The sequence below is a fragment of the Oncorhynchus masou genome, chromosome 10 (assembly GCF_036934945.1).
Source record: "Oncorhynchus masou masou isolate Uvic2021 chromosome 10, UVic_Omas_1.1, whole genome shotgun sequence".
Taxonomy (NCBI): domain Eukaryota; kingdom Metazoa; phylum Chordata; class Actinopteri; order Salmoniformes; family Salmonidae; genus Oncorhynchus; species Oncorhynchus masou.
Genome location: NC_088221.1, coordinates 27,515,004 through 27,542,440, shown reverse-complemented (window position 1 = coordinate 27,542,440; position 27,437 = coordinate 27,515,004). Strand labels below are relative to the sequence as shown.

The following is a 27,437-nucleotide window of genomic DNA, read 5'->3' as shown; positions in this document are numbered from 1 at the left end:
CAAACTTTGCATTGTGGGATAGCCAGTCTTGTTTCCAACAACATACACGTGAACAGTTGTCGTATTCAAAACAACTGGTAACTCGGAAAACTCCGACTCCCGACTTCAGTGCGCTCATAACCATTGGGAACCCTGGAGAAACAAATGAGCTCCAACTGGGAAATATCGTATTGGACAGCTCATCCAACATGGAATCTCTGGAACTCCGAATTTCCGACCTGAAGTTCACTGACGTCATGATTTGACCTTTTTTCCCCCGAATTCCCTGTTGTAGTGAAAGCACCAATGGAAAACTATTGCTTACGTGCTTTGTCATCAATGCTTACGTTGAAGACGTTTGAATTAATCCATATGCAATGTTCTTTACATTTGCATAAATGGACCTGAGATATCATATACTTATGTATATATTTGACGAGCTAGCCAAGAGTAAAAATGGCAACATATATTGCATATCAGTGGGTAGTACTGATTCATCTATCAACTTCCATGTAGCCACACTAGCCACCACAGAAGCAGTCACTTGAACAGAGTCACTTGAACATGGCGGAAGTTGGGCAGCTCGAATCAGAGCAGGTAGCACACCAGCTCATTTTAGCAACAAGATTACATATATTTTGCTTGGCTATTTGTTAAGATAATATTCTTTAACATTACACATGGCAAACTTATCTCTCTTAAAACAGGACATTGAGAAGAAAATTGAGGAGACAAAACAGAAGTTCAAGAATGAGTACGTCCAAGGTAAGTGCCTGTTAGCAGTCCAGTTAGCTAGCTAGCAAAATAACATTTGACACAACACCCCATAATCTAGCTACTGTAACGCATACCATCATTCGCTAACTAGTTAGCTAAAAGCCAAAAAGCTATGCGCTGTTCGATTTCAGTCCATCAATCTAGTTTACTTAGCTAGTTAACGTTACCTATTTGACTGAGAACAGATCATACTTTTGAAATAGTAGCCTGTTGGCATTTGTTCACATGTGCCACTTGTAAACAATAATTATCATAGTAATCATCATCATACCTATTCCGTTTCTGACAGATTGTTCTGATACATTGATTCATTGATGAATGAATATTGATTTGCCTACTGGCAGTGACATGTTTGTGGTCACACCATTATAATGTAAACTTGTTTTTTTTGTAATAGAAAAACCTGTTATTTTGAGTAGTCTACTTGAAGTGAAAACTATACTATACCTTTCAGTCCCCTGATAAGCGTTCTTAAAAGACCAATCCGTCTTTGAAAGAACACTTGTTTCCTAAACAGCTACATTTAGTAAATGAGGTAGCTGAAGTAGCAAGGCACCCCTGTTTTGTTTTACATACAGTAGGCTAATTGCTGTCTGCACTCTATGGTAGGGTCTTATCGCAAAAGGTTAGAAGCAACAAACTCATAGGTGTGTTTTTGGAGTAGGTATTCAGTTTGAGTAATATAAATTGTTAATTTCTCTATCCCTCACAGAATCAGACAAATATGACTCCAGAGATGTGGACAGGCTACAGAAGGATGACGCTCTGGTGGAGGCATACCTGACATGGCGACAATACTCTGTGGACGATGCCTTGAAAATGATTGACGATAGTTTCCTGTGGAGGAAAGAATTTGGTTTGAATGGTGAGGAGACTGGGCACATTTTTAACCTCTCCTAAAATTCCATTGCAGGTGTCCTTGTTTTCAGGGATTAAAGAAGGGAAAGGAAGTGAAACTGTCAATAACCACATTTCCATCCACAGTTTTTATGCGAGTACCATACCAAGTCATACCATTATAAGAAGTTTCGGTACAATTTCGGTACGATTTCATAAATGCCGACCGATAATCTGTTTGTTAGACATGGTGGGATTGAGTCGCAACAAAATGGAATTTAGCATTGCATATAAATGTTCGGAATGACACTTTCATGTGTACAACATCTAAAGATCTACATCACTATACTGAGATCTTTGCTGTTTCTAAAAGGACATATTTGGGTGTTTTTGGAGCCTTTGTTCATGTTAATCTGTGGCCCCCATACTGCAAGTGTGGTAGGTTTCTCAAAACCAAGTTAAATGACAAAAAAAGTGACTGGACCCTTCTATAACATGCCATTTGCATCAAATAGAGATTTGGTTGTAAAAAGTAAACTTCTCCTTTTAAGGTTGTGTAGAAAACAGGAACAACACACATTCTACACTCAGCTAAAGTAGTGTCCTTACTATATTCAAATACAAGTTATAAAGAGCATTTTTATGTAGGCCTATCTGTATTACCACACTGTGACGATTCATCAGTAGCTGTTTTGTGTGCCAATGTGGGATAGATTCTTGGCCTTCTCTCAGAGAAAGGCTTCATAGTCCATCCGTACAAGCCGGAGACAATCTTCTATAAGCCTCACTGGTAAATTGCTGCATTTTAGTCATTCAATTACAGGGTTTTAATCCAGCCAACAGTCAGTTTGTTAAATCGGCGTCATGCAGAAATTGGATTTACAACTTCTGATATGAGTTATTGTCACTTGTTGACATGTTTTGTCAGTCTTGAATAGAAGAGAGGAGTTAGGAATACTTTGGTTTTTAAGATAATTATTTTGGCCAGTAATTGTTCCTATTATGAAACATTATTATTGAATGGCCAAGAAAGTTTTTGGCCATGAGAGTTTTGTCTTATTTCAGACCTCACTGAGAGCAGCATTCCAAAGTGGATGTTTGAGACGGGGGCTGTCTTCCTCCACGGCTACGACAAGGAAGGCAACAAGCTCTGTATGTTGATTCAATATGCTCATACGGTACCATATGTATAATATATTTCTCTAATAATTGCTCACTGACACAATATTTATACCCCTTACAAAAGGATACAAAAATATGTTCAGTCATTGTTCTTTAATACGTTTGCCACATATGTTGAGATTATTGAATGCAATGCCTTTGTCTGTGTTTTCAGTCTGGTTCAAAGTCAAGCTCCATACCAAGGATGCAAAGACCATCATGGACAAGAAGAAGTATGTTGCCTTCTGGCTGGAGCGCTATGCTAAGAGAGAGCCAGGGATGCCACTCACTGTTGTGTTCGACATGGCTGATTCAGGGATCAGCAATATCGTGAGTGGACACTTACCTGTATGGTTAACATTGTAGTAATTTCATGTATTTGTCACCTGCCCTTATTATTTGATAGTCTTTGAAGAATCACTGTAATTTCATCCATTGCTACAGTAATGGATGATATAGCTCTGGTTTCAACCAATATCACTGTTGATCCACTCTACATAGGTTAAAGGCGGGCTTTATTTTTGTTAATTTTTGTCCTCATAATTAAACATGTTTGCCCCCTTTTCAAAAAGATGTGGCCTAACTCTGTGGGTGGTTATGAGTGTCATTGAAGACCCGGTGTGTATCCTAATTTTGCCTGCTGTTTGAGCCAGGGACTTGGAGGGATTGATGCTCTTCAATGCTTAGCACGTTGGAGATTAAAGTGACCTTTAAATCCGTTTGGTCAATCCAAATCGACTGACTACCTAATCCATAGACTGACTTTGTCTGTCAGAGCCTCCAGGCAGGCACTCTCCTCTCTGTCAGTCAGCTTGCTTCACAGGCCAAACTCACTCCTGGAGAAATGCACCAATTAAACACACACGAGCCAGAGAGAGAAACCCCAAATATGAAATGTGTGGATTAGTCGATCAGTTTGGGAAGCAGTCTTAATGACGTTTTCGGAAATAGCCCACTGTGTGGGTTGGAACAGGCCTAGCCAGTGTTATCTCATTAACTTTAGAAAATGTGTCTGTAGGGGGTGGGATCTAGACAGGCTCCTCCTAAGGGTATGACTAGATTGATAGTGTTGTCTGACGATAATAGGCCAATATGGTAATGGAAACATGACTGAGTGAATTGTCATGAACGAGGCTTTTAAGGTTGCTGTAATCCATTCAACTGACTGGAGAGTTTTAGATACCGGTAGTCTCGTGTGTTTGTATGAATTCAACCTTTGTCCTTGTTTCAGGAGACTCGGGACAGATAGCATTGGTTTGTTTGGCGGACACGTGCACACACGAAAAGGAAACCTCTGAGTTTCCAATCTGTCCGTAGTTATCGCAGCCAAGGCTTGTTATGGAGAGCGACTTTATACAACCTTTTATTCAAGGTTCCTCAATCATACAGTAAACAACCAAACTGCAATGTGTCAGCAAATACTGTGATTAATACAATCAGCGCAATGCAAGTAGACTAGCCTTTGCCTTAGTTATGGTGGTTCATGGGGTGCCTGAATTATATTTCATATGATTGAGTTGAGGGAAGGTGTTTGAAAGTATGAAATGGATTGGCTACAGCTCTGTTCAGTAGAACTTGTGACAAAGTTTCAATGGTGGTGATTTGGGTCAATGCACAGCTTGCGGCAGTAAATATCTTAGGCTGAGCAAACAATTTCCCTATTGAAAACCCATAAAACGTCTTTGCTCGTCAAAGCCTGCTTTGAGGCTGTATAGCACTGTACTTTCTGAGTCGTGTTCATTTACTTTTTTTCCTTTTTCAGGACATGGATTTTGTGAAGTATATCATTAATTGCTTCAAAGTGTATTATCCAAAGTTTCTATGTAAGTATATAAAAAGTGTAACAATATGGGTTTCATTCACGGGTTGATCGATCAACTTTGTATGACACAGATGGCCTACATAATTAGTATTATCATTGACACGCATTGTGTGAAATTAGTTTTAATAAATGGATTTAAAACAACGCACATGGCATCATATGATTCTGTGTTGTGGCCTTGTTACCTCTCAGATATGGTTTTATCTTGTCATTTCAGCCAAAATGATCATTGTTGACATGCCATGGATCATGAATGGTGAGTCATGTAGTTATTCAAAATAATTGCTATAGAAATGTTAGTACCCATAAGGAACCAGTCTTTATGATTGAATCGTAGTTTGGACTTCGTAGTTGGGACACCGTTGTTTTTTTGTTTTTTTTTCAGCTGCATGGAAGATTGTGAAGACATGGTTGGGTCCAGAAGCCATCAGCAAGCTCAAGTTTGCATCCAAAAACGAGATCCAGACGTTTATTGACCCTGAGTACCTCCCTCTTCACATGGGTGGAATGGTATGTACCTGCAGTAATTAACTCACTGAAGATGGCAGTGACGCTGTCCATTGATCTACCTGGCTGCATACATTTTCATCTTACTATCTCATCTCATGAATTCCCCTTTTCAAATGTCAACATTTTACAGGTTTTGCCTCTATTCCTCTGCTCACTTTTCATGAGAAAATGTGTCTAGCCTGTGACTAATCAATATTTGGCCATTATCACCTTACTTCGGATGGTTGACCTAATACTATCTCTGAATTCATTTCAGGACCCCTTCAAATACAGCTATCCTCCCCTTCCTGACGATGACTTCCAAACACCCACCTGTGAGAATGGACCAATCGTCAGCGAGGATGACAATGAGAGCAAGGAGGGCGAATCAGAGGGCAAGGAGTTGGACTCAAGCTTCAGCTCCGAGGTCGCTGTCAAACCCAAAAAGGTACAAAGGCTCCCCTTTTATTTATCAACTCTGGTATTTTCTGTCCTCCTCTCTAAATGTAGGTACAGCAAGGAAGACAACAACATGCATAGATACATTGTATATTCACGCTCTGGCTGCATATAAACTCCTAATCTGGCTTAAATAGTTTTACTTATCCATTAGAGTTTTAGAATTAGTACAAGATGTTGTCATGTTTCTAAGGTAGCCTGCCATTAAATCTGATAATGGCTGCTGCTATTACTCATTAACAGTAGAGTGAATTTAGTTAGTATTTGCAGTGAGCTAAAATTGATTACTGACGGTTTAACCCTGCATGGGGTTCTCTTAGAAACAGCAGACAGATTTTATCTTCATCATTAGCTCGAATTACCATTAAAGCACACCCTGTCCACACTCGGCAGTCAAATAAGACGTTAGAAGTAGTCCAGTCGAGTTACTCCTCACTTTGATGTGCCGTTTTACTCCCAGACCCTTTCATTTCTCAACGTTTAGTGTGAGATAACAGTATGTAATCGGGGTCCTCTGTGGAGAGAGCTGTGAATGGTTGAGGCGCTAATGCCATGATTTGGCAGCTGTTAAGCTCCTCCTCATTGTCTCGGTCAAGGTGACTTCCAATGTCTCCAGCTGCAGCTTAATCCTTCCTGTCGACTGACTGACTGTACCCGCACATCGCAGTCCCACTCTCTGGATCTACCTCAGTCTCCCTCACTCAACCCATGGCTCCTCTCATTAGGCTATTTTTTAAATTTGTATTATTATTTTTTGACCTTTATTTAACTAGGCAAGTCAGTTAAGAACAAATTCTTATTTTCAATGACGGCCTAGGCACAGTGGGTTAACTGCCTGTTCAGGTGCAGAACGACAGATTTGTACCTTGTCAGCTCTGGGATTTGAACTTGCAACCTTTCGGTTACTAGTCTAACGCTCTAACCACTAGGCTACCCTGCCGCCCCCTATTGAGAATGTGTCAAGTCTGACTGGCGTCAAAGAAGCTCTTCCTAGCTGCGGTGGGAGAACGCTTTTTCCCGCATGCGTAGCTCGGCTTACCTGACTTCACAGCAGTGTTTAAAGCAGTTCCCAGAATACACCCGCGGGGCCTACTTTCTTTCTTTTGTGTTACCACTAATGGTTTTGTTGCCGGCCGGCCCTCGTGCAGCCAGCGCCCATCAGAGACAACCTGCAGCTCTAGGCTTTAACACACCTCCACCATCTAGTGCTCTCTGCTGTCGTTAGGCTGCCGTACCCTAGCAACAGTCAGCACATCATTACTGGCATATGCTGCACACATTCCCCTCTTTCTCTCCCCTCGGGGTCTTCACTGTTCATCCACAGCACAATCTATTTAGCCTCTACTTTGTGTGACAAGCAAAACAAACACACATTGTAGCCTATGATAGGCTACTGTCATTTCTGTCATATGAAGACTAGCCTGTATGAGTAGATCTACCTGTTTCATATTCTTTAGTGTAATGTCAACTGGATGGTAGTGCGGTGAAGTCTTGGGTGTTTATTGATGTAGCTCTCTGGGTGTAGCTGCGCTAGCTATGTGTCCTGTATTCCTGGCAGAGGGCTGTGTTGTCTCTACATTGTCAGACAATGGGGCGCTATGGCTATGCTGTGACTGTGCTGTGTCAAAGCAGACTTCTGTTGAGCATTTAATTAGGCTTAGGCAATGTACCGTATACTGTGGGAATTTAGAAATACCTTATATATATAATATATTGTTTTTGAATCATACCATCTGTATTTCTAAATTATGGTGGAAAATAAGTATTTGGTCAATAACAAAAGTTTATCTCAATACTTTGTTATATATCCTTTGTTGGCAATGACAAGAGGTCAAACATTTTCTGTAAGTCTTCACAAGGTTTTCACACACTGTATTTTGGCCCATTCCTCCATGCAGATCTCCTCTAGAGCAGTGATGTTTTGGGGCTGTTGCTGGGCAACACGGACTTTCATCTCCCTCTGGAGACTGGCTAGGCCACTCCAGGACCTTGAAATGCTTCTTACGAAGCCACTCCTTCGTTGCCCAGACGGTGTGTTTGGGATCATTGTCATGCTGAAAGACCCAGCCACGTTTCATCTTCAATGCCCTTGCTGATGGAAGGTTTTCACTCAAAATCTCACGATACATGGCCCCATTCATTCTTTCCTTGACACGGATCAGTCGTCCTGGTCCCTTTGCAGAACAACAGCCCCAAAGCATGATGTTTCCATCCCCATGCTTCACAGTAGGTATGGTGTTCTTTGGATGCAACTCATCATCCTTTGTCCTCCAAACACGACGAGTTGAGTTTTTACAAAAAAGTTATATTTTGGTTTCATCTGACCATATGACATTCTCCCAATCTTCTTCTGGATCATCCAAATGCTCTCTAGCAAACTTCAGACGGGCCTGGACATGTACTGGCTTAAGCAGGGGGACACGTCTGGCACTGCAGGATTTGAGTCCCTGTAGGCGTAGTGTGTTGCTGATGGTAGGCTTTGTTACTTTGGTCCCAGCTCTCTGCAGGTCATTCACTAGGTCCCCCCGTGTGGTTCTGGGATTTTTGCTCACCGTTCTTGTGATCATTTTGACCCCACGGGGTGAGATCTTGCGTGGAGCCCCAGATCGAGGGAGATTATCAGTGGTTTTGTATGTCTTCCATTTCCTAATAATTGCCCCCACAGTTGATTTCTTCAAACCAGGCTGCTTACCTATTGCAGATTCAGTCTTCCCAGCCTGATGCAGGTCTACAATTTTGTTTCTGGTGTCCTTTGATAGCTCTTTGGTCTTGACCATAGTGGAGTTTGGAGTGTGACTGTTTGAGGTTGTGGACAGGTGTCTTTTATACTGATAACAAGTTCAAATAGGTTCCATTAATACAGGTAACGAGTGGAGGACAGAGGAGCCTCTTAAAGAGGCAGGTCTCTGAGAGCCAGAAATCTTGCTTGTTTGTAGGTGACCAAATACTTATTTTCCACCATAATTTGCAAATAAATTCATTAAAAATCCTACTATGTGATTTTCTGGATTTTTTTTCTCATTTTGTCTGTCATAGTTGAAGTGTACCTATGATGAAAATTACAGGCCTCGCTCATCTTTTTAAGTGGGAGAACTTGCACAATTGGTGGCTGACTAAATACTTTTTTGCCCCACTATATATTACGGCCCTTGTGTGCACTTCCGGTAATACCCATGTATGGTATGACAATCTGGATGCCACCAACCCTACATTTAAGCCATTTGGGTAACTTGCACCACTTTTGTAGCTCACAGGGGACTCTGTACATATACACACGCAGATACACAGACCTATTCTCCAGAGTGGCCCCGGCAGTTACGCGTCGCAAAGCTGCTCGCATGAGCCTCTTAAGCGCCTGGAGCCTAAAACGTCAAAGTCCCACTTGTAAATTAAGACCACATTAGTCATGCACAACAGATTTAGATTTACAAATGGACATATGCAAATGAGTCGGTAAATAAACATAGTTAGGGCTACCCAAAATCCTTGGGACGTCCCTACCCTAAACCCAAACCTTATCACCAACCCTAACTTTAACCATAACCCTTACCTAATCATAAAAACTTTACATTTCAACTTCAGTGGGGTAGGGATGTCCCAAGAATCCCCGATAGCAAGGACCAATAGTTCGCACCCAAACCCTTTCCTTGGAATGGCCAGCTGACGGTGTTGTAACATACAGACCTGGAGTCAAGCTACACACTCTGCTGTGGCATTGGAGTGTAGCTATGTATTTATGGCCAGGGAGGGTCAGCCTGCCTTGCGCAACACTAGAGGGAACGGTATGGTTGGTGTATGGTTCAGGTTCAGCCTTGGTATTTCTTTGGCATGATCAGGGAATGTCTTGTAATAGATTATAATAAATCAGGTTGGCAAACCAAAACCTGAGCCTCATCCAGTCTGTGTGTGGTTTTGTGTGTAGGCCTGTGTGATCGAGTGGTATGTGAATGAGTCCATCTATACACGCGAGTGAGCACAATGGTCTTTGTTGACTCTAACAATCTACTTAGGCTATAGGCTAATCTCTTGGTTTGCTTTGATTAAGGTTAGAGTCCTAACTCCAATCATGATATCCATTGCTTACAGTTTGTCTGTCTGCACACATTCTGCCGTCATGATCATGTTCTGCTACTCCTCTCTCTACATAAATATTGTCTTGCCTCCTGAATCAATACCTGTGTGTCTCAACAGTGTTGATACAGTAGCGTCCCAGAGCGATCAGCTAATTGCCTTTCTCTCTGTTTTGAACCAAGGGCTGGTTTTGGTAAGCCATTTTATGCTCTTAGCCTCACCAGCAGAAGTACTGAGTCCTGGAGTGTTCTGCAGTCTGAAAAGGCAGTCTGAGGGTTTTACTCATGTAGAATGTGTGAGTACCCCACCCTCGCCATCTAATCACCATCACCGACTCATTCAGCCTTTGATTGAATCCAAAATGGACCTGGATCAAACATTTCAAATTTGACTCCTACAATGTGTTGCACGTTTTGGACTCCGTGAGATGATTTGGAATTTGATTATGTTTTTGAAGAAATTCATAGCCAATCAAGTAGGCTAAGATACATTACTCACAATACTGCATCATAAAAGAAGAAAAGCTTTCCAACCTTGATGCCTGTCCCAGTGACCAGCTTTATAGCATGGTGGTATTTTATCCAACTTGAGTGTTTTATCTTACTTAATATAACATGAGGGAAATTGTTTTTCTGTAGTGAAAAGAAAGGAAGTGAGCCAAGTGTATACATGCCTAAATGTATTGTACTGACCTTTTTAATCCAAAACCATACTGTATTGTATCATTACTGTTCAGTTCAAATGAGCTTATTATAATGATGAATGTACTCATTGTTTATAATACTAGAGAAAGATAATTATACAGTCATACTATCACCAGCGCTAATGTTTTTGGTATTTTTACCGCACCTACGTTAGCAGATTTGCACTTACCTTATTACAGATATACCTGTAATTGCAAGACCTACCTCTGTGTATCGACACCGTTTCAAACGACGAGAGAGCAACTTTTCAAAAATCATCTGTATTGTGCCTTACTGTCAATAACCACTCCAGGGCCCCGTCTTTCAAAAGTTATTTCTCCGGATTCGGCTATCAGATAGGAGTCCCCATTCAAGTCAATGACTTGTCCGTTTTAATTCATTATATTTCTATGCATTTAATCCTCTCGATAGGCGAAATCCAGATGAATGGCATTTTAAAAAACTGTGCACAGATCATCGGACAGTCATTTCACGGTCTGCTTGGGGACGCTGCCGACAAATCATGTTATCAATTCAAGAATTTCATACTGGCTACATTTCTTAGTCATTTCTGGATATATGGATTTCATATTGTGTCTGCTGCCTAGATCAGCCTCATTCACTCCAGCGTAGTGGCAAGACGGTCCTTTTTAATTTCTAAATGTTTGTTCCTGACCCTATGTCATTTTTTGGGTGATTTCACATTTTAGCCAGTAGGATTAATATTAGATGTAATGGCAAAATGTAGATTTCCGCCTAAATAGAGATACCCAAAAGTAACTGCTATTCATGTGTAATTACATGATTCTGACATGCTAACACTTGGTATATTTGGAAAGAAGTCATCTGTAAGATTGTGAGGAAATGATCAGAAGATAGATAGATAGATAGTTACATAGTTCAGGGAACACAATCTCAAGCACACACAAAATTACTTATTTTATTTTGAAATTGATCTTTCATTGACAAGCTATAAGTTAATTATTGATGCCCAGAGCTGGAAACGCATCAGGTGGCTTCCACAACATGTGAACAATATCAGAAGAAATATGGGATTGATAGACCTAACCACTAGAAATGGGCAGATGTTTTAGTAAGTGGTGTCAAGTGTGGTCACGGGACATTTCCAAGTGTCGCTAAACCTCTCCACAGTGGCATATGTCTGTAAATTAGATAATACCAGTGCTATTACATATTTGCAATCCCTAAATGCACATTTTTCAGTCTAAAAACACAATTTCTTCCATATAAACCTCACTCAAACATTGTATCGGTGTTATGGGGTATCCAGGGTACATTCAAGTGTCCTTCTCTCCAAAGTGTCTGAATGTGGTAATTGCACAGTTTTTGCACACTGGATGTCCCTAAAAGTTATTGTTCACTAAAAAATGATATTTCTACAACACCAACCTCTCTCAAACATTGTGGTGGTGTCGGGGGACATACGTGGGATATTGAAGTTTTTTCATATTTTTCATGCGCATTTATTAGTCACTCAGTAGACATTCAATGTTGCCATTAAGTCATACATCATCAGATAACATTGACAATAGGCTATATTTGTTCCTACCAACGTAAGGATTAATTTGATACCCCCATATAGCCCAAACACAGACCAAATTGAAGCTTACCTTGCAAGATGTTTGCTGTTTGGTGAAAACGTTGTGTAAAATAAACATTTGAACTCTCGGGGCTGGTGATCAATAACGGTAGGTCAGAGTATTTTGATCCTGGTTTTGATTAACCAGAATGATAAACTGAACATTTTGTTTTTCACTGTTTGATTAACAATTGATTTAGTTATGACTGTAACTCTTATGCAATTATTTGATAGTCTATTTAATCAACGGAAATTCTGTAGTTTTTTATTTATTCAACAGATTAGTCTCTGCCAGTCAATTATGCTCATGCACATTTCAACAGTAGCTAATTAATCCCTGTTGTGTATTGCACTTGATTTGAACACTGAATAAAAATAGACATTTCAGAAGCAGCTCAGTGTCTCTTGATGTCTTTATTGTGTCATCTGTGTGTGTCGCAGCGGCCTGGTGGAGGTGTGTGTTGCTTATCACAGTAGAAGACACACTCCCCATTTGACTCATTAGTGCTTGTACACGGATCACAGGCACACCCCAGTCACCTCTCATCCAACTCTCCCATCCTATCACATCTTCTCTCTCCTACTGCACTCCCCCTCTCCCTATCTCCCACCTGGCTTACTCAAGCTGTGGGACTGGCCTTGGTAATATACTATAGAGGCCAAATTACGCTCGTCCCACCACAACTGACCTTTCACCTGTCTTTCCATAACTTTCTGCCAACGTTGAACAAACCACGTGTTCATATCGGCTGTTCTGTGGTCTCGTGAACTCATTGTGTGGGTGGGTGTATGAGGGAGGGAGTTGGATGTGGGCGAAAGTTTACGTTTATTGAAGTGAAAGTGCTGACTAGCCATGGGACCATGTGTTCTCACAGGACATGTGTTTGTAGGGTTCCTCTTCTTGTTTCCTCACTATACTGTGAACAATGTTCAGGGGTTGTCATGGGGATTGATGTGGTTATTTAGGAAATGAAATGACCTGTCACACACAGTCCCAAAATGTATTTAACTGATATAATTTGAAATAAATCCAATTTTATATCGGATTTGCTGAATACAACAGGTAGACCTTACCGTGTAATGCTTACTTAAAGTCCTTTATCAAAAATGCAGTGAAATAAATAGTTAAAAAAATAAATAAAAATATAATCAAATCAAAAAGTAACACCAAGAAAATTAACTAACAATTACGAGGCTATATACAGGGGGTACCGGTACCTCAATGTGTGGAGGTACAGGTTAGTCGAGGTAATTTGTAAAGTGACTATGCATATATAATAAACAGCCAGTAGCAGCAGTCCGGGTGGCCATTTGATTAATTGTTCAGCACTCTTATGGCTTGGGGGTAGAAGCTGTTAAGGAGCCTTTTGGTGCTAGACTTGGCGCACCGGTACCTCTTGCCGTTTGGTAGCAGAGAGAACAGTATGACTTGGGTGACTGGAGTCTTTGACAATTTTTTGGGCCTTCCTCTGACACGCCTAGTATATAGGTCCTGGATGTCAGGAAGCTTGGCCCCAGCGACGTACTGGACCGCGCACACTATCCTCTGTAGGGCATTGTGGTCGGAGGGCCGAGCAGCTGCCAACTGGTCATGATGCTCTCGATGGTGCAGCTCAAAACATTTTTCAGAACCTGGAGACCCATGCCAAATCTTTTCAGTCTCCTGAGGGGGAAAAGGCATTGTCGTGCCCTCTTCACAACTGTGAAGTGTTTAGACCATGATAGTTCGTTGGTGATGTGGACACCAAGGAACTTAACTCTCGACCCGCTCCACTACAGCCCCGTCGATGTTAAAGGGGGCCTGTTTGGCCCTCTTTTGCCTGTAGTCCACGATCAGCTCCTTTTGTCTTGCTCACATTGAGGGAGAGGTTGTTATGCTGGCACCACACTGCCAGGTCTCTGACCTCCTCCCTATAGGCTGTCTCATCATTGTCAGTGATCAGGCCTACCACCGTTGTGTGGTCGGCAAACTTAATGATGGTGTTGGAGTCGTGCTTGGCCACACAGTCATGGGTGAACAGCGAATACAGGACGGTACTGTGCATGCACCCCTGAGTGGCTCCAGTGTTGAGGATCAGCGTGGCAGATGTGTTGTTGCCTACCCTTACCACCTAGGGGCGGCCCGTCAGGAAGTCTAGGATCCAGTTGCAGAGGCAGGTGTTTAGTCCCAGGGTCCTTATTGATGAACTTTGTGGGCACTATGGTGTTGAATGCTGTGCTGTGGTCAATGAACAGCATTCTCACATAGGTGTTCCTTTTGTCCAGGCGGGAAAGGGGCAGCGTGGAGTGCGATTGAGATGCATCATCTGTGGATCTGTTTGGGCGGTATGCGAATTGGAGTGGGTCTAGGGTTTCCGGCATGATGGTGTTGTGAGCCATGACCAGCCTTTCGAGGGCACTTCATGGCTACAGACTTGAGTGCTACAGGGAAGTCCTTTTAGGCCGGTTACCTTCGCTTTATTGGGCTCAGGGACTATGGTGGTCTGTTTGAAACATGTAGGTATTACGGACTCAATCAGGGAGAGGTTAAAAATGTCAGTGAAGACACTTGCCAGTTGGTCCGCGCATGCTTTGAGTACAAATCTTGGTAATCCGTCTGGCCTCGTGGCTTTGTGAATGTTGATCTGTTTAAAGGTCTTGCTCAAATTTTCCAAATGGAGGGGGAGGGAGAGCTTTGTATGCATCTCTGTGTGTGGAGTAAAGGTAGTATAGTTATTTCAAAAACAAAATTGTCTTTTTCTTTTTTTTCTCTGGTTGCACATGTGACATGCCGATAGAAATGAGGTAAAACGAATTTGTTTGCCTGCATTGAAGTCCACGGCCACTAGGAGCGCCTCTTCTGGATGACTATAGTTAAGCCTTTAATAGTTTTACTTAGAAATGAATAAATATTACTTATGAGAATATGTATCTTTTTAGAACACCTCTCCAAACAAAGCACTGAGAATGATGAACTGATGAATTATCAACTGTTGTCTTGTTTCAGGTGTATTTTTCTGAGGAGAGTCTGAGCAGTCTGAAACTGGATGACAACGACAAAGGAGACTGTCGGACGAAGGGAGCTAGGAAGCCACTGACCACATTCAAGGGCCCTCTTCTAAACGTCAGGTATTCAATGCAGCCCTCTCTTAGTCTTCTCTTGCTGAATATCAAATCAACCCTTACTCGCTAGGCACTCCTGTATCTCAGAAAGTATTGAAAATTTATAAGCAATATGCTAATTCTTTCACTTTGCCTTCTGGGTGGAATTTTCACCATATTGTTTATCCAATAGTTGCAGATATACAAGATTTTCTAAAAATTCAGGAGGGACTAGGGTTTGATTTGGAAATCAGCATCTCTTAGCTGCACTCAATGCTTAAAGAATAGCAGGACTAGTAGCACAGTGACTAGGCTGTAGCTAATCCATATCCACATGGGAAGGATTTGAATGGGTTGTAGAGTTTAGGATGAATGTGTTTTTGACACTCAAGCCCAGAGACAGATATCAATATGTTTGCACCAGGATGGATCGATTGATCTTGTAGTATCTGAACAGAAATAAAGGATGCCTGCGATCAATAGTGCATTGCGTGGAAATCAGTTGGTGCAGTTAATTACTGTGCTGTGATATTCAATCAAATTAATTGATTGATCATACCGACTATTACCTCCCATATTGACCAAGGAGCAACCAGTAGTCCCCATGCAAATTGGATGGCTAAATGAATGTGGCATTAGTGATCGAGTGACACTTTTGTGCAAAACATAGTTCAAGGTCATTCTGTTACCTAATTGTACTCTTTTGTGTTGAAGCGGATGTATCATTTATCTTGAGGCTGATTATAGAGCGCCATTATTCAGTGTTCTATGTTATTTGAAAGAACTTTATCTTTCCTAATCATTTTATAAGAATTTGTTGATTTAAGGTGACCTGTATGGGGTGCTGTTGTTGCTGTTGAGGTTGACTTCAGGTACAGTAGTTGAGCTACCTCCATTGATGGCTATTTTGATGTCAAATCAGATCATTCCTCTTTTCCCTAGTCATTTCTGTCGAGTTCAGTTTTTCGGAGAGCTGACACTTTGATGTGAGATTTGACAGCTCAGGGCTACGTATTAGATGCAATTATGTCTCTGAGCTGTGTTAGTCCTGATTCCAGTGAGACCATGAGGAAGGCAGAACGCACTGAGAGGGGAGGGGCATGAGAGGGGAGGCTTTGATCTTCAGAATATGTTTGTCAAAAGGTTTCTTGGAGTCTAGAGAGTCATTCTGGGCTCAGGGGAGCGCTGTGCTCCTCAACACTTTACTGGGGCAAAGAATAAATACAGGAGAATGTGGAGAGGAAGGAAGTTGGAACAATCTGTTTAGAGGAGCCGTACCCTATGGAATGTACAATGAGATACTTTAAAGAATGGCGCCCGAGGAGATGGCTGCTGTTTTATGGGCTCCTAACCAATTGTGCTATTTTGTGTGTTTTTTCACGTTGTTTAACTTATTTTGTACATAATGTTTCTTCCACCATCTTTTAAGACCGAAAATAGCTTCTGGATATCAGAACAGCTATTACTCACCTTGAACTGGACAAAGATTTTTTTCTTTAACGAGTCAGATGCAAAGGTTATACTCCAGATACCCGACCAGGCCCAAATCCCTGTCATTTGCATGAAGAGAACACGCCAATACAGGGGGCGCAGGTCCGGGTGCCTTGTGAGAATTTGTTGGCGAGTGGGTAACCCACCTCTACCATCCGTCCTATTGGTCAATGTGCAATCATTGGAGAATAAACTGGATGAGCTCCGTTCAAGACTATCCTACCACCGGGACATTTAAAAACTGTAAAATCTTAAGTTTCACAGAGTCATGACAGAACGACGACATGGATAATATACAGTTGGCAAAACCGAACAGCTGCCTCCAGTAAGACACGGGTTGGTGGTCTGTGTCTATTTGTAAATAACAGCTGGTGTGCGAAATCAAGTATTAAGGAAGTTTCAAAGTTTTGCTTGCCTGAGGTAGAGTATCTCATAGTAAGCTGTAGACCACACTATTTACAGAGAGAGTTTTCATCTATATTTTTTGTAGCTGTCTATTTACCACCACAAACCGATGCTGGCATTCAACAAACTGCATAAAGCCATAAGCAAACAAGAAAATGCTCATCCAGAGGTGGCGCTCCTAGTGGTTGGGGTCTTTAATGCAGGGAAACTTAAATCAGTTTTACCTCATTTCTACCAGCATGTTATAGTACATGTGCAATGAGGGGGGAAACTCCACACACAGAGACGCGTACAAAGCTCTCCCTCGCCCTCCATTTTGAAAAATCGGACCATAATTCTATCCTCCTGATTCCTGCTCACAAGCAAAAACTAAAGCAGGAAGTACCAGTGACTCGCTCAATACGGAAGTGGTCAGATGACGCAGATGCTATGCTACAGGACTGTTGCTAGGACAGACTGGAATATGTTCCGGGACTCATCCAATGGCATTGAGGAGTACACCATATCAGTCACCTGGCTTCATCAATAAGTTCGATGACCTTGTTTCCACAGTGACCTACATACATACCCCAACCAGAAGCCATGGAATACAGGCAACATCTGCACGGAGGTAAAGGGTAAAGCTGCTGCTTTCAAGGAGCGGGACTCTTACCTGGACTCTTATAAGAAGTCCCGCTATGCCCTCAGAGGAACCATCAAACAGGCAAAGCGTAAATACAGGACTAAGATTGAATCCTACTACACTGGCTCTGACGCTGGTTGGATGCGGCAGGGCTAACAAACTATTACGGACTACTAAGAGAAGCCCAGACGCCAGCTGCCCAATGACACAAGCCTACCAGGCGAGCTAAATTAATTCTATGCGGGCTTCGAGGCAAGCATGCATGAGAGCACCAGCTGTTCCGGACGACTGTGTGATAACACCTTGGCCAATGTAAGTAAAACCTTTTAAAAAGCTCAACATTCACAATACCGCAGGGCCAGACGAATTCGCCAACCGAATTACCCGGACATGTACTCCAAGCATGTGCTGACTAACTGGCAAGTGTCTTCACTGACATTTTCATCCTGTCCCTGGCCGAGTCTGTAATACCTACAGTAGCAGTCAAAGGTTTGGGCACCTACTCATTTTCATACTCATTTTCTACATTGTAGTTTGTAGTTCATCACTAAGCTAAGGACCCTGGGACTAAACACCTACCTCTGCAACTGGATCCTGGACTTCCTGACAGGCTGTCACCAGGTGGTAAGGGTAGGCAACAACACATCTGCCACACTGATCATCAACACGGGGGCCCCTCAGGGGCGTGTGCTTAGTCCCCTCCTGTACTCCCTATTCACCCATGATTGCGTGGCCAAGCACGACTCCACACCATTAAGTTTGCCGACGACACAACGGCGGTAGGTCTAATCACCGAAAACGATGAGACAGCCTGTAGGGAGGAGGTCAGAGACCTGGCAGTGTGGTGCTAGGACAACAACCTCTCCCTCAATGTGATCAAGACAAAGGAGATAATCGTGGACTACAGGAAAAGGAGGGCCGAGCACGCCCCCATTCTCATTGATGGGGCTGTAGTGGAGCAGGTTGAGAGCTTCAAGTTCCTTGGTGTCCACATCACCAACAAACTATCATAGTCCAAACACACCAAGACTGTCGTGAAGAGGTCACGACAATGCCAATTCACCCTCAGGAGACTGAAAAGATTTGGCATGGGTCCCCAGATCCTGAAAAATTTATTGAGCTGCACCATCAAGACTATTCTGACTGGTTGCATCATGCCTGGTATGGCATCTGCTTAGTCTCCGACAGCAAGGCGCTACAGAGGGTAGTGCGTACGGCCCAGTACATTACTAGGGCCAAGGTTCCTGCCATCCAGGACTTCTATACCAGGCGGTGTCAGAGGAAGGCCCTAAAAATTGCCAAAGTCTCCAGTCACCCTAGTCATATACTGTTCTCTCTGCTACTGCACGGCAAGAGGTACCAGAGCACCAAGTCTAGGTCTAAAAGCTCCTTAAAACTTCTTAGGGCTGCAATCCCGTTAACGGGATTGATATGACAACAGCCAGTGAAAGTGCAGAGCGCCAAATTCAAGCAACAGAAATCTCATAATTAAAATTCCTCAAACATCTTATACCATTTTAAAGGTAATCTTGTTGTTAATCCAACAAGTGTCCGATTTCAAATATGCTTTACAGTGAAAGCACCACAAAAGTCACAGAAAAATTCAGCCATTTTTCCAGCCAAAAAGAGGAGTCACAAAAAGCACAAATAGAGATAAATTTAATCACTAACCTTTGATAATCTTCATCAGAATGCACTCCTAGGAATCCCAGGTCCACAATAAATGTTTGATTTGTTTGATAATGTCCTTTATTTATGTCCAATTAGCTACTTTTGTTAGCGTGTTTGGTATACTGTACATATCCAAACGCTTGTTCATTTCTTCGGACAAAAACTTCAAAAAGTTATATTACAGGTCGAAGAAACATTTCAAACTAAGTATAGAATCAATCATTAGGATGTTTTTATCATAAATCTTCAATAAACTTCCAACCGTAGAATTCCTTTGTGTCTTGAGGAGGAATGTAACGCAAGTCAATATGATGTGGAATGCACGTGACCAGGAAATGGTTCTCTGCCAGTAAGCTGACTTATTCAGCTCTTATTCAGTCCCACAACGCAGTAGAATCCTCATTCAAGCTTCTAAGGACGGTTGACATCTAGTGGAAGCCCTAGGAAGTGCAACTTCATTCATATCCCAATGTGAATTCAATAGGGCCTGGGTTGAAAATCGACCAACCTCAAATTTCCCACTTCCTGTTTGGATTTCTTCTCAGGTTTTTGCCTGCCATATGAGTTCTGTTATACTCACAGACATCATTCAAACAGTTTTAGAAACTTCAGAGTGCTTTCTATCCAATACTAATACTAATATGCATATATTAGCAACTGGGACTGAGGAGCAGGCATCCAAGCTACTCAATACTGCCCCTGCAGCCATAAGAAGTTAACAGCTTCTACCCACGAACTATAAGACAGCTGAACAGCTAATCAAATGGCTACCTGGACTGTTTGTTGTTTTACACTGCTGCTACTCGCTGTTTATTATCTATCTATGGATGGTCACTTTACCCTTACCTACGTGTACGTATTACCTCAATTACCTTGACTAACCTGTACCCACACACATTGACTCAGTACCGGTACCCCCTGTATATAGCCTTGTTATTTTATTGTTACTCTTTTATTTATTTTTTACTTTAGTTTATTTAGTACATATTTTTCTTAACTGCATTGTTGTTTAAGGGCTTGTAAGTAAGCATTTTAGGGTAAGGTCTACACCTGTTGTATTCGGCGCATGTGACAAATGACATTTTATTTGATTATATGCGCTAGACTGAGATTTGAATCCTGTTTGCCATTTCACTGAGTTTTCAGTAGGTACTGTAACAGGCCATCAGGATTCCACAGCATTGCTGTGTGGGGAAGTGTTCACTGAGGCTGAATTATCCAATTACAGAATAATCCCTTAAACCTGCGCTGAGTGAATGGGGTGCGTTGAGTGAATGGGGTGTGCTGAGTGTTGAAGAGCGAATCAGAGCACCTTGTGGCTAATTTCTCAGGCCATGGATTTTTTGCACTGCTGCTCTGGATTTCACAGCTTTGATGCCAGATCACAGATGTTTTCACCCTAAACCTGGATAATAATGTGGTGTAATTCTCCATGTTCCCCATAAATGGGTTCAGCCAGGCTAGAGGCAGCCTAGTACCCAGGAGCCTGACAGACAGCTCCATATGGGTCAGGAGGAGACACAGCACATCAGAGACTGAGCGTTTGGCCCAGAGGAACATAGTCAGGCGCTATTTCTCTGGAAAGAACCCCCTTTAAAAATATGCTAAAGAACATGTTGACGTCAATCAAGTCTCTCCTTATGTTGAGAGAAGAATATAATTCTGCTAAATGGCACACACACACGTTGGTTTCAGCATCTCTGTAGGATATCAGGCTTTTTGTTTACTCATGCCTGCACAGATGGACATAATCTGCCATGTGTTAGCTAATAATATTGAGGTAGATGGTGGTACAGCAGCTGTTTAGTAAATTTGTAACAACAGAAACTAACAGAAGCTAACGGAAGTTACACGTCCCTGGGTAATCATACTAAAATCACTCTCAGGATGCAACATCTTCATCTAAGCTCACAAAGCTTAATCAAAAAGATTGTTAAAGCGAAGATATCACAGAGAGGAACAACAACAGCACGCTGTAAAGCAAGCTGCTGTTGCTATCCACTTTTAACAGATGTATTGGCTTGTTTTGAACACCCAGATAGCCATTGTGGCCAATGGCTTAAAGAAAAATACATTCATTTATTTAGTTAGACAGAAATTCAGTTGTAGCAACCTTCTCTTCATATGCCGTTTCTCCTGTCTTTTCTCTTTCTTCCAGTCCAGCAGAGGAGTTGAGTTTTGGCACCAAAGAGTCAGAGAGGAAGTGTCTTATCATCCTCGATAATGTGTCCAAGAATCAAGTGGCCTTCAAGGTAGGTGTGTGTGTGTGTGTGTGTGTGTGTGTGTGTGTGTGTGTGTGTGTGTGTGTGTGTGTGTGTGTGTGTGTGTGTGTGTGTGTGTGTGTGTGTGTGTGTGTGTGTGTGTGTGTGTGCGTGTGTCTGATACACAGTGGTGTGCATTTGCACAAAATACACAATGTTGTCTCCAAGCTGACCTGAGTGTGTGTGTCCCTCTACAGGTACGAACCACAGCACCTGAGAAGTACAGAGTGAAGCCCAGCAACAGCAGCTGTGAACCGGGCGCGTCTGTGGATATAGTGGTGTCTTTACATGGCGGTATAGTACTGATCTTATCTCTCTGCACTGTCTCTCCTCCTCTTACCTACTTCGTCCTTTGAATGTTTCCAAATGCTCCTGCAGAAACTTCAGAATAATCAAAAGGTCCAGTCTATTCATTTTGGGAAGTGCTGACAGAGTGCAGTTTTCTTTTGCCCGACATACATATTTTAAGAGTGATAAAATAATAATCTCTTATCTTCCCCTAAACCGAGACTTCAGCAATCTAACAGAGGGTGAATAAACTTTATTGAGACACTCTCAGAACTCTCCTGGAAGGCTGAAACCTCTAAGGTCAATGTTTTTACCTCAATCACTTGAGACCAACATTGAGTTGGGATGCAGGGACTTGGCTGATAAGAAGTTCCGAGGCGTTCAAGCATGGACATGTCAATCATGGCCTCTGATGTACTAGACATGGGTTTTTTGAAGATTTGAATTCTGGCACTATTCCAAAGTTTGAGGGTTTTCTTCTCTCTCTCTGGGTTTTAACTTTAAAACTCATTAATTACATGTTTGAGAGCCGCCATCTATCGCTTCCATCTAGTTCACTAAGTTCTAGTGGATAAGAACCCTCACTGTATCTGTAAATGAGTCAGCTCTTTCACTCTTATATTTCTGAGACTTTGATGCTGACAGCAGTGGGGTGATCCCATCCATATGTAGGACTCTAGATACATAAACTGAACAATATACAGAGATTAAATATCATTCAGAGTTCAATGAGAGAACGAGTGCCCTGGATGTGTTTGTGCAGGCTACCAGGCGTCTCTGCAGGACCGCTTCTTGGTCATGGCTGCTGAGATGGAGCAGAACGCTGGTGCTGGATCACCAGAGCTCGCTCAGTTCTGGAAGGACGTGCCCAAAACCAAGATCATGGATCACAGGTACACCACCATCAATGTCTCATCATGGACGGGAATGGGAATATGTGAATACCTTTTTATACATTTTTATTACCAGTTCATTCAAGGGGCAGGTAGTCATTTGATATGCCACTATCAAAATCTATAATGACCTCAAGATAACTTTGATTGACTTAACCCATTGTGGTCTTGCAGTGTACATCACAGATTGCCTCAGCATGGCTAGTGAATGTCGGTGACCTAGCAGGCTGATAATCCCCTCTACCCGGCCCTTTCTGACATGACTGTGTCCTGTCCTTCCTGTAGATTACGATGTCACTTCCTGGAGAGCACTAAGCCCATTCTGAGCTATCCGAGTGGATGTGACAACCCTGTGGAAGGAGGAGCCAATGGCCACCCAGACCTGCACACAACGGTGAACTCTGATTGGAATATACACCTCATCCCACAATAACTTATTAACCTATACAGTGCCTATAGAAAATCTACACCCCCTTGAACTTTTTTCACATTTTGTTGCATTTCAAAATACAAAATACTCCATAATGTCAAAGTGACAAGTAATAAAATGTAATAAGTGAAATATAGTTGTTGCATAAGTATTCACCTTCCCTACATTAGTTCAGAAGTAAAATTTGGCTGAACATCAAACTGAACTGAGCTGCAGGACAGGAATGAAACTGCTCAGGGATGTTAACTTCTTACGGGTATGTGGGACGGCATCCTACCTGGCCAACATCCAGTGAAATTGCAGAGCGCGAAATTCAAAAATGCTAAATTCAAATATTTAACATTCTTGAAAATATGTGTTATACATCAAAATAAACCTGTACTTTTTGTTAATCCAGCCGCCGTGTCAGATTTCAAAAAGGCTTTATGGCGAAAGCAAACCATGCAATTATCTGAGGACAGCACCCCACATACAAACACATGAAAATCATATTTCAACCAGGCAGGTGCGACTCGAAAGTCAGAAATAGCGATATAAAAAATGCCTTACCTTTGATCTTCCTCTGTTGGCACTCCAAAAGGTCCCAGTTACATCACAAATGATCATTTTGTTTGATAATGTCCTTCTTTATATCCATAAAAACTCAGTTTAGTTGGCGCACGTCATTCAGTCAATAATCCACTCAGTTTCCCTTCCACAAAATGCATACAAAATGAATCCCAAACGTTACTAATACTTTTCCAAACATGTCAAACAACTTTTATAATCAAACCTTAGGTATCCTAATACGCAAATAAACAATACAATTTAAGACGGAGAATAGTATGTTCATTACCGGAGATAAAGAAGAAAGAACGCGCTTTCCTCCTCGCGCATGGAAACACTACAGCCAAAATGGGAGCCACCTAGAAAAACTACAATTTCTTGGTAATTTCTTCCAAAAACCAGCCTGTAATTCTTTCTAAAGACGGTTGACATCTATAGGAAGCCATAGGAACTGCAATTTGGGAGGACTTGGGCTTATAATTATAGTACTAGCCATTGAAAATAGTGGTGAGCTGAAATTATCTTTTGGGGGGATGGTTTGTCCTCGGGTTTCGCCTGCCATATCAGTTCTGTTATACTCACAGACATAATTTTAACAGTTTTAGAAACTTTAGAGTGTTTTCTATCTAAATCTACCAATTATATGCATATCCTAGCTCCTGTAACAGGCAGTTTACTTTGGGTAGGCTTTTCATCCGGGGGTCAAAATACTGCCCCCTACCCCAGAGGTTTAACATGAGGCCATTGGTGACTTTAAAACAGCTGCAGAGTTCAATGGCTGTGATGGGAGAACTGAGCATGTATCATTATTGTGTAGACTCCACAATAATAACCTAAATGACAGTGAAAAGAAGAATACAAATATATAGAATATATATTCCAAAACATGCAACAAGACACTAAAGTAATACAGCAAAAAAACACGGCAAAGGAATAAACTTTTTGGCATAAATGCAGAGCTGTATGTTTGGGGCAAATCCAACACGTCACTGAGTAACTACCTCCTTATTTTCAAGCATGGTGGTGGCTGCATCATGTTATGGGTGTGCTTGTACTCGTTAAGGACTGGGGAGCTTTTCAGGACGAAAAGAAACGGGATGGAGCTAAGCACAGGCAAAATCCTAGAGGAAAACGTGCTTCAGTCTACTTTACACCAGACACTGGGAGAGGAATTCACCTTCCAGCAGGACAATAACCCACATCAGAAGGCAAAATCTACACAGTGAATTTTTGTGGGTGGCCAAGTTACAGTTTTTACTTAAATCTGTTCAATATATGCCAAGAATTGAAAATGGCTGTCTAGCAATGGTCCCCAACACCTTGACAGAGCTTGAAGAATTTAGAAAATAATAATGGGGAAATATTGCACAATACGGGTGTGAAAAGTTATTACTCCACTTACCCCAGGAGACTTACAGCTGTTATCACTGCCAAAGGTGTTTCTAACGTGTAATGAAGCACATACGGACTAAATCGCACACATGTTGATTTTGTCCATCCAGACACGATCAGGAGACGCAGGTTGAAAATAAAAACTAACTCTGAACCAACTATATTCATTTGCGGACTGGTCAAAACACATTAAACATTCATGGCAATTTAACTAGCTGGCTTGCGGTTGGTAGCTAATTTGTTCTGGGATATAAACATTGGGTTGTTATTTTACCAGAAATGCATAAGGTCCTCTACTCCGACAATTAATCCACAGATAAAAGGGTAAATTGAGTTTGTTTCTAGTAATCTCTCCTCCCTTAAGGCTTCTTCTCTTTTGGACTTTATATGGCAGTTGGCAACCAAATTTAAGGTGCATTACCACCAACAACTGGACTGGAGTGTGGACTTCACTTCATCTTTCAATCACCCACGTGGGTATATGCTCCTAAACACAAATGAGGAGATGGGAGAGGTGGGACTTGGAGTTCTATTTTAATGCCTGGTTATGCAGACACTTGCGAGCAGTTTGGATGAAATGATTGAATTACATGTATGTGTACATTTATTTTGAAATGCTCACGCATGTAACGCGAGTGGTGTGGTCAGCATTTCAGGGGGGTATCTTATCTAATCAAGGTATTTTTGTTTTTTTATATTCCATTCATCTTTAAAATTATAGAATATTTTGTTTAGATAGTTGACAAAAAATGACAATTACATCCATTTTAATTTCACTTTGTAACACAATATAATGTAAAATGTGTGTGTGTGTGTGTGTGTGTGTGTGTGTGTATTTTATATATAGATATATATATATAATGGGAGTGTAGACTTTCTATAGGCACTGCATATTAACCAATGTATTTTCTGTACTTGAACTTGATTTACTTTCTTTGTATAATCTTTTTTTACACAATTAGAGCCATTGGGGTTATAATTATGGTGAATTGTGTAGTTTTCTGAAACATTTTAGTAGTGTCAAATTGATATGGGAGACTGAAAAGTGAATAAATTAGTAAGATTAAGTAATCAAATGCTCTCCTCTGCAGCTGATGCGTGTGATGGTGTGTAACGCCAGGCTGGAGCAGAAGCTGGACCAGTGTCTGTGGGTCCAGCAGGTCCTGATTGGTCTGGTGCTGGTTGTCATGATGTTCAGCTTCCTGACTCTCTACCACCTTTCTGGGGCTTCTTGACTCAACCTTGTCTACAGCAGCTTAAAGCTAAACCAACAGACAGGGCTGGTATTGGACTTGGTGATAAAAAAAACAAAGGCAGACTCTCTTCTCTACAATGTCTGTCGTCATGAAATGGAGGAGCGCTTTATTATGTAGCAGTGAACTAGGGACATGTGGAGTTGTCAGTCAGTTGCCCAGAGAGATTCTTCATAGTCTCCTTGGCGTTGTGAGAGGTACCGTAGCTAAAGACTCTCGATACCGTGAAATGAAGTCAATAATGTATTTTTGTTACTAATCATGGAATTATAAATTAAGTATTTATTGCAATATGTAACATATTCATTATTTCAATATGTAATATGTAACATGACGGAGGAGATTTAGTTAATTTTTTTGATCCTAATGAACATTTCATTTGAAATATATAGTATAAAAATATCAGGTCAAGAATAAACGTGCACTTTTTCTTTAAACCAATTGCAATTTGTTTGGCTTATAAAATGGCTAAAATAAGTGTCTGGCATGTACAAGGCACTACCCAACATGAGCTTCTCCATCCTGATACAGTAGATAACCATCTCAGTCCTGAAGCAAGCCTCAAACTTCTCTCTTTTGACCCTGATTTTACTTCAACAGTATAACAGTGTCGGTGATCCAGCCTTGCCACCCTCCCTCTTTGATAAAAGCCTTATCAATCCCAGGGTTCCTAATTGAAAAAATAGTAGTGTGTGACCTCGACAATCCTCTCCCCACTTACCTCTGGGGAGCCTAGGGAGATCTCTTTCTGTGCTATCTCCCTCCATTTGTTTTAATGACCCTACGCTGGCAAACCTAAAAATACCTGGCAATTACTGGTGAGGATGGAGAAATGGCAGAACTCACAGAGCTCAGTGGGAAGGCTGGGTATCTATAACAAGATTCAGCGCAGAGCAGTCAACCACAGAGCCAGTGCAGGGGATCACACTTAGAATATTATAATGAACAAAAATATAAATGCAACATGCAGCAATTTCATTTCATTTTTGCTGAGTTACATCAGGAAATCAGTCAATTAAAATAAACTCATTAGGTCCTAATCTATGGATTTCCCATCACTGAGCTGGTGTGCAGCCATGGGTGGGCCTGTGAGCGCATCGGCCCACCCACTTGTGAGCCAGGCCCAGCCAATCAGAAAGTTTTCCCCACAAAGGGGCTTTATTGCAGATATAAATACTCATGTTCTGACTGCTCTGCAGCTGGTCTGCTGTTGGTGGTTGATTGCA

At 41.7% G+C, this 27,437-nt stretch overlaps 1 protein-coding gene across 1 annotated transcript; it reads left to right on the top strand.

The window, feature by feature from the left end:
- The first annotated feature begins 77 nt into the window (after nucleotides 1-77).
- LOC135547449 (motile sperm domain-containing protein 2-like) lies at nucleotides 78-26,648 on the top strand. Its single transcript, XM_064976477.1, has 15 exons — nucleotides 78-576; nucleotides 687-744; nucleotides 1,469-1,621; nucleotides 2,659-2,745; nucleotides 2,930-3,084; nucleotides 4,517-4,577; nucleotides 4,794-4,832; nucleotides 4,962-5,086; nucleotides 5,343-5,513; nucleotides 14,865-14,986; nucleotides 21,307-21,400; nucleotides 21,607-21,703; nucleotides 22,461-22,590; nucleotides 22,876-22,984; nucleotides 26,050-26,648. The coding sequence occupies exons 1-15, from the start codon at nucleotides 544-546 to the stop codon at nucleotides 26,191-26,193; spliced, it is 1,578 nt and encodes a 525-aa protein (XP_064832549.1). The 5' UTR covers nucleotides 78-543; the 3' UTR covers nucleotides 26,194-26,648.
- The last annotated feature ends 789 nt before the right edge of the window (nucleotides 26,649-27,437 follow it).

Excerpts from the sequence above, each read along its gene's own strand:
- LOC135547449 (XM_064976477.1), top strand. The coding sequence starts at position 544 with ATGGCGGAAGTTGGGCAGCTCGAATCAGAGCAG. Across the intron at positions 745-1,468 it reads CAAGAATGAGTACGTCCAAG|AATCAGACAAATATGACTCC; the intron begins GTAAGTGCCTGT and ends TATCCCTCACAG. Across the intron at positions 3,085-4,516 it reads ATTCAGGGATCAGCAATATC|GACATGGATTTTGTGAAGTA; the intron begins GTGAGTGGACAC and ends TTCCTTTTTCAG.